The following is a 12710-nucleotide window of genomic DNA, read 5'->3' on the forward strand; positions in this document are numbered from 1 at the left end:
ACTGTATAACACTTGACTCACAACCACTGATAGCTGCATAGTAAGCAACTTCTTCAGCACTCAAAAGGAATACATGGAATTTGCAAAACCAAGAGAAACTGAAGTGGGACTTTACACAGCTTCCATTTTCAATGGATTCAATTAATTTGTATTAATGGATTAGGAATTATGGATTTCAATTTATTATTAAGTACTGAAATCCATTGAAATAAAGAACTAGAACATTACTGGTTTGAGTCACCTGTTACCTTGTGCTCCATTGTTTGCATCCGCTGCATCTTCTACTACAGCATCTTCTTCATCTTCATTATCCTCCTCCTCCTCATCTACTTGTTCCTCTTGAATTTCAGGGTTCTCACCTACAACTGCATTCTCAGCACCCAGGTTAGCAGGTTGATCAAGCACAGCATTTTCAACACCTCCATTTACAACAGCCTGAGCCTGCAGAAACAAGATTTAGTATTCAGTTAAATTGATCAACTTCTCTCTGTGCCTTCACTTTGTATATAGAAAAAAATACTACTAAAAACGTTAATGATCTGGTTTTTTTTAGATAAACATGATATTTTTGGACCACTTCACCTTTTAAAAGAGGAAGAGAAACATTCTGAATTTTTCATAGGGCTGCTGAGGTTGGAAAGGACCTTTAGTAATCATCTTGTCAACCCATCTCCTCCAAACAGGGGCAGCTACAACAGGTTGCTCAGTGCTGCTACCAGCTGCTTTTGAGCAACTTCAGAGATGTAGACTTTACACCCTCTCTAAGCAACCTGTTCCAGAAGTTGATCACATTTACAGTAAAAGAAAACCAAAACACCAGACCTGCCTTTTTTGTTTGCAGTTTGTGATGGTTTCTTTTCTCTTGCTGGTGGTTTTCCTGTATTTTATAATCACACAATCAACCAGGTTGGAAGAGACCTCCAAGATCATCCAGTCCAACCTAGCACCCAGCCCTAGCCAATCAACCAGATCATGGCACTAAGTGCCTCAGCCAGGCTTTGCTCCAACACCTCCAGGAACAGTGACTCCACCACCTCCCTGGGCAGCCCATTCCAATGCCAATCACTCTCTCTGACAACAACTTCCTCCTAACATCCAGCCTAGACCTCCCCAGCACAACTTGAGACTGTGTCCTCTTGTTCTGTTGCTGCTTGCCTGGCAGAAGAGACCAACCCCACCTGGCTACAGACCAAAAAAAAAAACCAAAAAGCAAGATACATCTTCACTGACTGTGTCTAACAATTCAGCTTTACACAAACAAAAATCTTTTAAGTGTAACTGTACTAAGATAAACTAAAAATAACCTAAACAATGTTAAAGTTACTTTGCAAAAATTCTATCACAACAATTCCATTAACATCCTCCTTCATACGGCTTCAAAAATGTAACAGAGCTGTAATTGAGTTTATACAGTAACATCTTCAATTGCTGCTAACATTCAACCAAAGACACCCTGTAGTAAGATAACCTTGAGTGCTGTGTCCAGTTCTGGGCACCTCAATTCAAGAGAGATGTTGAGGTGCTGGAAGGTGTCCAGAGAAGGACAACAAAGCTGGTGAGGGGCCTGGAACACAAACCCTGTGAGGAGAGGCTGAGGGAGCTGGGGGTGTGAAGCCTGGAGAAGAGGAGGCTCAGGGATCACCTCATTGCTGTCTACAACTCCCTGAAGGGACGCTGTAGCCAGGTGGGGGGTGGCCTCTTCTCCCAGGCAAGTAGCAATAGAACAAGGAGACACAGTCTCAAGTTGTGCCAGGGAAAGTATAGGCTGGATGTTAGGAGGAAGCTGTTGGCAGAGAGAGTGATTGGCATTGGAATGGGCTGCCCAGGGAGGTGGTGGAGGCACTGTCCCTGGAGGTCTTCAAGAAGAGACTGGATGAGGCACTTAGTGCCATGGTCTGGTTGACTGGATAGGGCTGGGTGCTAGGTCGGAGAGGATGATCTTGGAGGTCTCTTCCAGCCTGGCTGATTCTATGATTCTAACATTACTATTGGGTTCTGATAACATATTTATTCACAAAACCATTATTTTCTGAACTTATCATGAACTGAGCAGTTAAGTTTGACCTCATTTTGTTGACCAACACCATTGAGTGGCTGTTGCTGATTTTGTTCCAGCCACTGTGGTGCTCCTCCGTGGACGATCTGTTCGCGTAGCCAGACAAGGCTGATAAACGCACACAGAGTACACGTTACCACAAAGCAGCCCTGCAAACAGTCAGCCAATAAGTTCTCTCTGTTAAAGAAAGAAAAAACAAACATCAGTGACAAATACAGTTACCAAGTAAGACAGCTAACACAAACAGATCCTCATGCTCCAACAAATAAATGGGTATCTGTGCAAAAAAGCTCAATTTGTATCTACTAGGTGAAGAAAGTACACATACATAGAATCATAGAACCATTCCGGGTTGGAAGGGACCACAAGGATCATAGGCAGAAGGGTTGGAACTAGATGACCCTTGTGGTCCCTTCCCTAGATCAGGCTGGCCAGAACATTATCCAGTCTGGCCTTAAACACCTCCAGCCATGGGGCCTCAACCACCTCCCTGGGCAACCCATTCCAGCCTCTCACCACTCTCATGCTCAACAACTTCCTCCCAACCTCCACTCCGACTCTCCCCACCTCCAGCTTTGCTCCATTCCCCCTACCCTGTCACTACGTGAGAGCCTAAAAAGTCCTTCCCCAGCTTTTCTGTAGGCTCCCTTCAGATAGTGGAAAGCCACAAGAAGGTCACTTGGGACCCTCCTCTTCTCCAGTCTCAACTGCTCCTACTCTTTCAGTCTGTCCACACAGCAGAGCTGCTGCAGCCCTCTGAGCATCCTCATGGCCCTTCTCTGGACACACTCTTGTAATAGGGGTCCAGAACTGGATGCCATACTCCTGATGGGCTCTCACCAGAGTGAAACATGGGTGGACAATCACCTCCCTCCACCTGCTGGCCACACTTCTCCTGATGCCGCCCAGGCTCTGGTTGGCTTTCTGTGCAAGTGCACACACGCTTCATGTAATTAAATGTTAAAAAATTAATCAGTTCCATGACATCCTCTATTTAGGAAGTCTGTATGTACCTGTGTACAGAATGCTTTAAGTGCCAAGTGATTTGGAAAAGGTTTTATTTCCTTCTGGTTTGATTCATGACATTACTGCTGTTTAAACATAAGTGTCCCTGAAAAACAGGATCTGACTCAACACAAAGAAAAGCTTCCAGAGTAGTTCAGGGAAAATAACCTTTGAGAACAGCAAAGAAATCACAGCAGATGCTAAATAAATCACTTGCTACAGTAAAAGGCCTATCTAAATGGCTAGATGCATAACACCCAGTCCACTGAAAGATTTTATCTGCTCAGCTGCCCTAAGCAAAAGAATGGAACTGCAAAGTTTGCCTTTCAGGTTGTCTTGCACCTCAGTTATTACCCCTGTACTTTAAAAATCCTGATCTGCCAAGTCATACATGACTCTAGAGCAGCAGCAAAACAAAGTTCAGTCAGACAACTGAAACTAGGTTTTCATGCAATGCAAGAAATATTTCAATGGGCTTAAATCTCTAACTAGCTACTGTCTCCTGCTTCTTTCCATCTCGACCACAGTGAATTTGCTACACTATGTTCTTTAAAATAAACACAAAATATGCTACCATAATACTCTGCCACTCCCAGAGAAGTATCAGTCTGGCTCTTCACACAAGGTTCAGTTTTCTCATACTCTTCTCCAAAATAAATCCCATGCTTAGTGGGAGACAACAGGAAAAAATATTGTTACTAATTGAGCATCTCTCTCTATTAATAAAAATTAAATATGACCTGGTTTCTCCAACATGCATCCAAAATTTGCTTGGTGTGCAACTGATCCTACTCAAACTGTTTCAGTTCCTCGAGTTCATGACAATGAAAAAAGTAACCACCAGCCTGAAGCTGTTGTGTTGGCATTTACTGATTCTGTAAGTAAAACTGATTTAAAAAGACAACATTCAACAGCAAATGGTGATTGAAGCTGTAAAATTTAAGTCTCAGCTGGAAGGAAGGCAACCCAACTGAAAGAAGCAAACAACCCTCTCACATAGAATACTTCAGATGAATAAAATTAAATATGAAGTATAAGGATGTAAGAAAAGCAAACAAAATGGTGTTAATATATGAGCAGTAGATATGAATATTCTACTGTGTGACATCTCATTTAAACTGTAGTACATGAATTTTATTACTGTTGTTTAAGTTTTACTGACATCAAACACAGATCTTCATTAAGCAGGGCCCCGTTTTGTTAACTCAGTTTCCCATTTCCAAAGATCCTGAACAGCAGAACTTCAAAGTGAAATTATTTCTGCTGTTGGCCATACATCTTGCTGTGCATAGATGAACAGGCAGCTGCTCAGGCAACATGATGGAAAACAGAGACAGCCTGAAGAAGAGAAGGTTTCAGGGAAACCTAATAATGACCTTCCAGCACCTGAAGGGGGTCTGCAGAAGACTGAAAAAGGACTGTTTACAAAGGCCTGCAGTGATAGGGCAAGGGGAAATGGCTTCAGAGTAGGAACAGCTCTTTACTGAGGTTGGTGGAACACTGGAACAGGTTGTCCAGGAAGGTGGCTGGGGCCCCATTCCTAGAGATACTCAAAGTGAGGGTGGACAGGTCTCTGGGCATCCTGATCTAGCTGAGTATGCGTCTGCTGACTGTGGAGTGTCCACAGAATTAACCAGGTTGGAAGAGACCTCCAGGATCATCGAGTCCAGCCTATCAACTAACCTTTCTAATTAACTAACACCTGGCACCAAGTGCCTCATCCAGCCTCCTGCTCCAAGCTCCCAGACCACTGGCCCCAGGCCCTAGAACTACCACTGTGAACAGATAACAGCTCCATGCAGAGCAGTGCCCAGTGTTCAATATCTTTATTGATGATCCGGACCAGGGGATTGAGTCCAGCAGCAGTAAGTTTGCAGAAGACACCAAGCTAGGAGCAGGTGTTGATCTGCTGGAAGGTAGGAGAGCCCTGCAGAAGGACCTGGACAGGCTGCATAGGTGGGCAGAGGCCAATGGGATGAGATTGAACAAGGCCAAGTGCAGGATTCTGCACTTTGGCCACAACAACCCCAAGCAGTGCTACAGGCTGGGGACTGAGTGGCTGGAGAGCAGCCAGGAGGAAAGGGACCTGGGGGGTACTGATAGATAGTAGGCTGAAGATGAGGCAGCAGTGTGCCCAGGTGGCCAAGAGAGCCAATGGCATCCTGGCCTGGATCAGGAACAGTGTGGCCAGGAGGTTATTCTTCCCCTGTACTCAGCACTGGTCAGGCCACACCTTGAGTGCTGTGTCCAGTTCTGGGCCCCTCAATTCAAGAGAGATGTTGAGGTGCTGGAAGGTGTCCAGAGGAGGGTAACATCTCCAGGCATGGAGCCTCAACCTACCTACCAACTACCAGGGTAGTTCTGCAGGGCTCAGCAGTCCTCTGAGGACCTTCAGAGGTTCCTTCCAACCCAGACCATTCCATGATTCTATAACATGTGTAACTGGAAGAAAGGGACACTAAATTCCAAACCAACCATTTTTACAGTAATCTGCAAAGTAACTTGTATCAAACTCTCCAAGTACTTACGTTGACAGAATATCTAATGGCAGTGTCAGTAGTGAGCTCACAGAGCCAGTAAACAAGCACTTGTAGATGCGACCTGCATGAAGAAGCAGAAGTGTTGTGTAAATTCAATATTGGTTATAGACTCACTTGGAAAAGGACCACAGCTACCACCTAGCACCCTAAATTTAATTTACAACAAGGGAAAAATAAATCCCAGCTTCCAGTGAACTGAACTGAAGACCACATACAACCATGCAGAACACAGCTGCATTTATTTTAGCTGATATGCCTGACAAAGCACACATTCTTGTCATACTAGGTTAGACTCAGGATTAGTCAAGACCTGTCTCCAGCACTGGTCTCACCAAGAGATTCCCAAGACAAATATGAAAACAGGTTAAAAGACACTTACAGCAATACTTCCTCAGTACATTCTCACATGCTTCACACAAAGCAACTCAGTCCCTGTGCTGTATCCTTTCAGTGCTAATTGTTGATGGATTCTCTCTCCCCTGCATTCATTTGTTCAATTGTATTTTGAACCTATATAAACTTTTGGCATTGTAATACCTAGTAACAAAGACTCATCATTTCATTAGCTGTTTTAAGTAACTACTTTATGGATTAGTACTGGATGCTAGTTCATGTTTGATTTTTACTGCAACTTTTAAGTCTGTGCTAGTTTGAAGCTAGCTAGAATGTTTTGGTGAGAAGGATTAGATCATAGGCTGTGAAAGAGAAACAGTGCTTATGCCTACTTCACTCAGAGGCTTGCTGAGAAGTATAAGAACAAGAATCCAAACATAGATAAGAGAGCTGTTCTTCTGCTTGGGAGCTCTGGGCTGCATTTCTCTCTCTAGCCTCTCTCTGCTGTCTCTCTGACTAATCCACTTCACTTCCTAACCCCCTGGCCAAACCTCCATTCTTCCTTGGGACTGGGGTAAGGTTGAGAGGGGTGGGAGAAGATGAAAGGGTGGTTGGGAGGCCGTCCTGGGGACTCAGTTTTCTGGGAGGGCTGCTTCTGTATTACCTTTTACCTTGTCTATTTCTGTCTATAACTGTATCTACTGTAAATATCTGCTTGTATATTGTGCTAGCTGTAAATATAGGACTCATTCAAAACTTTCCAGAGCTGCTGAGTCTAGTCTAGGTGATTTCCAAAGTGCAGGGGGGTGGGGAACACCCAAACCACTACAAAGTCATTTAGTCTTTAAAGTAGGTTATCAGTATACATATATCTGCTTCAGAAAATTCTGTTCAGATCCACAGCATGACACAGATATTCATAACAGGGTAAAGGAAGAATTAAGGCACTCATAATCAGAAATGCAATGTCTAAGATTCCCATTGCACCCTTTAGGCAGACATAGGTATCCAAGTATGCATTGCAGCACTAGATCTAGAATAAACAGCTCAGTTATCACCTCTTGGTTAAACCTGTTTGGAATGCATAGAATTAATCCATGAATTAACCCACCAGAAATGCCCAAACGGTCTACTGTTTGTGCTCACCTTTCATACAAGACATAATATAGCACTTGGGTTAACACAACCCCAGCACAATCCACCCCTTCTGATGAAGTTATGACAGAAAAGAACATATAATAGTAATACAACAATTCAAAATTCAAAGGGCTAGAGTCAGTTGTAACATACAGACAATGGCTGGAGCTGATCTAACAAAAACATTCAGTTGCACTGCAGTTAGCACTTATGCATTTTATACGGGTCATTGAATCAAATCTAGCAAACCTGCTCTCACTTTCAATAGTCTGCCTCTACCTACCACCTAGCAGCAGAGTGGGAGAACTTTAAAGTGGCAAGATATGGCCATGAACTCTGCTGGACAAAAGAGGCTGAAGAACACAAGCCTTGCAACTTCTTATGATATTACACTGGTAACAAACCAGCATAACAAAAAACACTGTGAGATTTTATGGAGTAGCAAGAGTATGCTATGAGGATAGGCTGAGGGAGCTGGGGCTGTTCAGCCTGGAGAAGGCAAGACTCTGGAGGGACCTTATAGCTGCCTTCCAATACCTGATAGGATCCTGCAGGAAGGCTGGAGAGGCACTTTCCATAAAAGTGTCTAGCTAGTTTTAAGCTGAGGGAGAGTAAGTTTAGACTTGATCTTAAGAAGTTCTTCAGTACGAGGGCGGTGGAACTCTACAACAGGCTGTTCAGGGAGATTGTGGATGTCTTCTCCTTGGGGGTGTGCAAGGCCAGGTGAGATGAGGCCTTGAGCAGCCAAGTGTAGCTGAGAGGCATACCTGTCCATGGTGGGGAGGTCAGAGTAGATGATATCAAAGGTCCCTTCAGTCCAAGTCATTCTAGGATGCTATGATTTCTGTTAAGCGGAATCTTGAAGCAAGGTGGTTTTTACTCACATATTTCACTTGCTCACTCTCACACAAGCACATATATGCCAAAGTGATCTGGACAGGATCACTTGTTGACAATGCTAAAGGATATCAGCAAGTAAATCCTCATTCTATCTCTTGAATTCTCCTTACTTGGTATTTATCAATTTGTTTCAGACTTGCTTTTCACGAGTGGGTGACATTTGGGATCTTCCCATCATTGTTTTGTTTCATCCCTCTTTACTCTGAGGCAACATTCACAGTTCTCACAATTTCCTTATCTGCATCTGGGCACAGAGGAACCAGATGAAGTTCAACAAGGACAAGTGCAGAGTCCTGCGTCTGGGGAGGAATAAACTCCACCAGCACAGGCTGGGAGGTGATTCGCTGGAGAGCAGCCCTGTGGAGAGGGACCTGGGGGTGCTGGTGGCTAACATCCATGGCACAGCAATGTGCCCTTGTGGCCAAGAGGGCCAATGGGATCCTGGGGTGCATTAAGAAGAATGTGTCCAGCAGACTGAAGGAGGTTCTCCTCCTCCTCTACTCTGCCCTGCTGAGACCTCATCTTGAACACTGTGTTCAGTTTTGGGCTCCCCAGTTGAAGAGGGACAGGGATCTGCTGGAGAGAGTCCAGCTGAGGTATGAGGATGACGAAGGGACTGGAGTGCATGGCTTATGAGAGGCTGAGGGACCTGAAGCTATTTAGTCTGGAAGAGAGAAGAATGGGAGGGGATTTGACAAATGTTTATAAATAACTGAGGGCTGACAGGAGAGGGGGGACAGGCTCTGCTCACTGCTCCCTGTGAGCAACGGATGTAAGTTGCAGCACAGGAGGTTCTGCCTCAACACAAGGGGAAACTTCTTCACTGCAAGGGTCACAGAGCACTGGCACAGGCTGCCCAGAAAGGTTGTGGAGTCTCCTTCTCTGGAGACTTTCCAGGCCTGTCTGGATGTGTTCCTCTGTGATCTGTGCTAGATTGTGTGGCCACTGCAGGAGCTCTGGCAGTGGCATTGGACTCTATGATCTCCTTGGGTCCCTTCCAACCCCTAACATCCTGTGATCTCTCATAACTCCAGTCTTTCTCTTTCTCTTCTTGACATCTTACCTCCAATCTGTTTGTTTTCCCTCTCAATATTAGTGAAATCTCCTACATCTTTGTCAAACAGCACTCATTTTAGCCCTTCTGCTGGTTCTTCTGGTGCTCACACAGGCAATTCTGTTCATACTTAGCCCAACTGAAGCAGTCCTATTGCACATCTCTATAATTTTAACTACAACACAATTACACAAAGCATGTATAGAACAATTCCCTTCAGCTATAATGTTCTGTTTAAAAAAATGGCAACTGAATTGCTCCAGAAAAATATATTCATGTGCCACATCAGTATATGAACTGCATGTCATTCATAGAAGGTTAGAAAAAACAGGACAATTCTTCTAGTATTAATAAGCAGTATCAGATAAAAACTTCCTCTTAATCTTCCAAGAACACAACTGAAATGAGTAATTTTATTGGAATAATAAGTTTAAAGCCATTTCATGCACTTTCTTCTACCTTAACACCTTCCTGCCAGCTTAAGAGTTAAACAGCTAAAACCTGAGTAAAAAACAAGCAAAACAATGACACTGAACTTATGATTGCTTTTAAATTTAACCCAAAAATAGTCTCATGAAGCTCTGCTGCAGAAGGTGGCATATTTTCCTGCATATAAAAGTTACTACATTACAGAAGCTGAATACTTACATGCAGTAAGAGGTACTACTCCCAACCATGCAAAGGCCACAAGTGTATAATGAAACCAGTATCGTATTGCTGTGCCAATACTTGTAACCAGTCCAGCAAAGATGTCTTGGATTGGAAGCCGTGAAGGCATATCTGGGGAATAAACTGTGCAGAAAAGGCACTTAGAAAACAATTCATCCTTTACAGAAGCCTTTAAAGTCCTGTCAACTACAAAAGAGTTGTATCTGAAAATTTTGCTATCAGAATAAGCATATTGTATGGATTCCCAAGAGATGACCCCAAACAAACAACAGAACAACCTTCACATGACATTTATTACACCATGTACCAAAGGGAATGGGATAATAAACTCCACATTAATAAAACTTCTCTAAGTTAAAACGAATTCATTATCTGCAAACTATTAATTATCTAAAAAGAACAGAATCAACCAGGTTGGAAGAGACCTCCAAGGCCAGCCAGTCCAACCTATCACCCAGCTCAAGGCAGGTGGGGTTGGTCTCTTCTGCCAGGCAACCAGCAACAGGGGAACACAGTCTCAAGTCTGAAGTTGTGAGAGGGGAGGTCTAGGCTGGATGTTAGGAGGAAGTTCTTCACAGAGAGAGTGATTGGCATTGGAATGGGCTGCCCAGGGAGGTGGTGGAGGCACCATCCCTGGAGGTGTTCAAGAAAACATTGAATGGGGCACTTAGTGCCATGGTCTGGTTGACTGGCCAGGGCTGGGTGCTAGGTTGGACTGGCTGATCTTGGAGGGCTCTTCCAATCTGGTTGATTCTATGAACACACAAAAATATCCAAAGAATGTCAAGTGTTGAGTGCATTGCAGCAACATCTGGATTACATCTGACAAACAGTAACAACAAAATAACTGTAAGAGAAATAGTAACTGGTTTTAAATTTCAAGTGCTCTCAGTTGTCAGGGTGTTTGGCAAGGAACCAGAATATGTCAAAAAAAAAAAAAAGGATGAAAAAATACAACACTAGGGAAGAGAAGCTGTGGGAACATAGAGCAGTGAATTGAAAGCAGAACACAAATATTGTGCCATTGTCAACCAATCCACAATTTTCTTATTACAAAAGAGACTTGATATGTGATTTGGTAGTGTAATACAACATGCCAACTGAAAACTTAGCAGCCCACACTGAACAAAGACCCTGGAAAAATACCAGATGAGACAAGCAGACCTTTGTTAAGGGCACTAGAAAAATACCTACCTTGTGCCCTAATTTTTTCTTTGTTTTTATAGTATGAAATTCAAACAGACTTTGGCAATAGATTACTCCATTAAAGTCTGTCAAAATGAACAGGTAAAAAAAAAATAGTCCATTATTGCCCAGACAGCCAACTGTGTGCTGGTGGATAACTCAAAGGCAAATGAAAATTGGCTTTCCAATTCAGATTTTGTGGTTTCACCTCAACATCCAGAATTCCAAATGTTGAAATTTATCAAAGATGCTGAAAATATCCCATATGCTGTATTGCAGGCAACAAAAGAATGGGACTGAGGCAGTCAGAAAAGACACAGAATAGTATCTCTGTTAGGGCTCACAATTCTATGAAAGAACTAGATTACCCATTATTTAAACAATTCATAGAATGAATCAGGTTGGAAGAGACCTCCAACATCAGCCAGTCCAACCTAGCACCCAACCCTATACAGTCAACTACGTCATGGCACTAAGTGCCTCATCCAGTCTTTTCTTGAACACCTCCAGGGACAGTGACTCCACCACCTCCCTGGGCATCCCATTCCAATGGCAAATGACTCTCTCTGTGAAGAACTTCCTCCTAACATCCAGCTATGGAAGCAACTGTGGAAAAGAGGACAAAGAACCTGGAGTCACTAAGTCTAAGGACTCTGGCTTGCTCAGACTTGTTTTGCTCCTGTGCTTCAGTCAGGCTTTTCTTCAGCACCTCCAGGAACAGCCACTCCACCACCTCCCTGGGCAGCCCATTCCAATGCCAATCACTCTCTCTGACAACAACTTCCTCCTGACATCCAGCCTAGACCTCCCCTGGCACAACGTGACACTGTGTTCCCTTAGCCTGTTGCTGCTTGCCTGGCAGAAGAGATCAACCCCACCTGGCTATAGCCTCCTTTCAGGTAGTTGTAGAGAGCAAAGAGGTTCCCCCTGAGCCTTCTCCTTCTGCAAAAACACGCAAAATAACTTCAATTCACACAAGAACACAGAAACTAAACCACAAGCTAGGATCTATCATGCTGGCTGAAAAAGTAATCATGCATACTAAGAGGAAAAAAAATCTGAAAAAATAGGAGCAGTAAAACATACTTACTTGGTGTGAAAGCAAATCTGTGCTTACATAATTCACAGTATTCTTTCCTGCTGTGTTTAAGCCACTGAACTAAGCTGCAACAAAAAGCGATCATATTAATACACACGGTTAGATCTCTCCACCTTATCTCACCATTAAGTAAAACACAGCAATGTTCTTAAATATAAATAAGCACTATTGGTACTAATTGGTATTATTAAGCAGGATTTAAAATGGTGCATTTGTTAAGCTCATTCAGACCATTGAGTTTCAGAAGGTAAAAAAAAGGTATGTTGAGTTATGGTCACTCTTACATCACTTACATTCTTCAGTGTGTCACTGAAAAGCAAACTCAAAGCATAAACCCTGGCATGGACATCTATGAGTGACATTAATCCTTACATAAATAGTTCAAGATACAACACACAGGCACACAAGTAAGATTTAGAACTGTTGTGTTTGTGAAAGAATGACTATTAAAATAGTATAAAAAAGAATCAGAGGATACTATAGAAAAATCACAGCAAATACTATAAAATATATTAATATATAAATATGTATTACATATAAATGCAATATAAAAACACTATTAAAAAGGATTATATGTTGTAGATCAGAATTACAGCTTTCATTTTAGTATTTGCCTGATGAAACATGCACCTCAAAATGACCTAAAAATACCAAGGTTAGATGCTCTTTTTATTCATATATATTCATTTGCCATTTAAATGTGGAGGGGGATAAAGTGCCAACATATTGATT

The 12710-nt window shown here is 42.9% G+C and overlaps 1 protein-coding gene across 2 annotated transcripts in view; it reads right to left on the minus strand.

Annotated features, from left to right (window-relative positions):
• The window catches only part of MARCHF6 (membrane associated ring-CH-type finger 6), a 64012-nt gene that overhangs the window by 43294 nt on the left and 8008 nt on the right, over positions 1–12710 (minus strand). For both annotated transcript variants that reach the window (XM_064160799.1, XM_064160798.1), the window contains exons 3-7: positions 11970–12043; positions 9674–9817; positions 5590–5662; positions 2065–2233; positions 249–441 (exon numbers count right to left, since the gene is read on the minus strand). In XM_064160799.1, coding sequence (XP_064016869.1) covers positions 249–441; positions 2065–2233; positions 5590–5662; positions 9674–9817; positions 11970–12043 — 653 coding nt within the window. The remainder of the gene's footprint in view (positions 1–248; positions 442–2064; positions 2234–5589; positions 5663–9673; positions 9818–11969; positions 12044–12710) is intronic.

Source organism: Pogoniulus pusillus, chromosome 21, assembly GCF_015220805.1.
Source record: "Pogoniulus pusillus isolate bPogPus1 chromosome 21, bPogPus1.pri, whole genome shotgun sequence".
Taxonomy (NCBI): Eukaryota; Metazoa; Chordata; class Aves; order Piciformes; family Lybiidae; genus Pogoniulus; species Pogoniulus pusillus.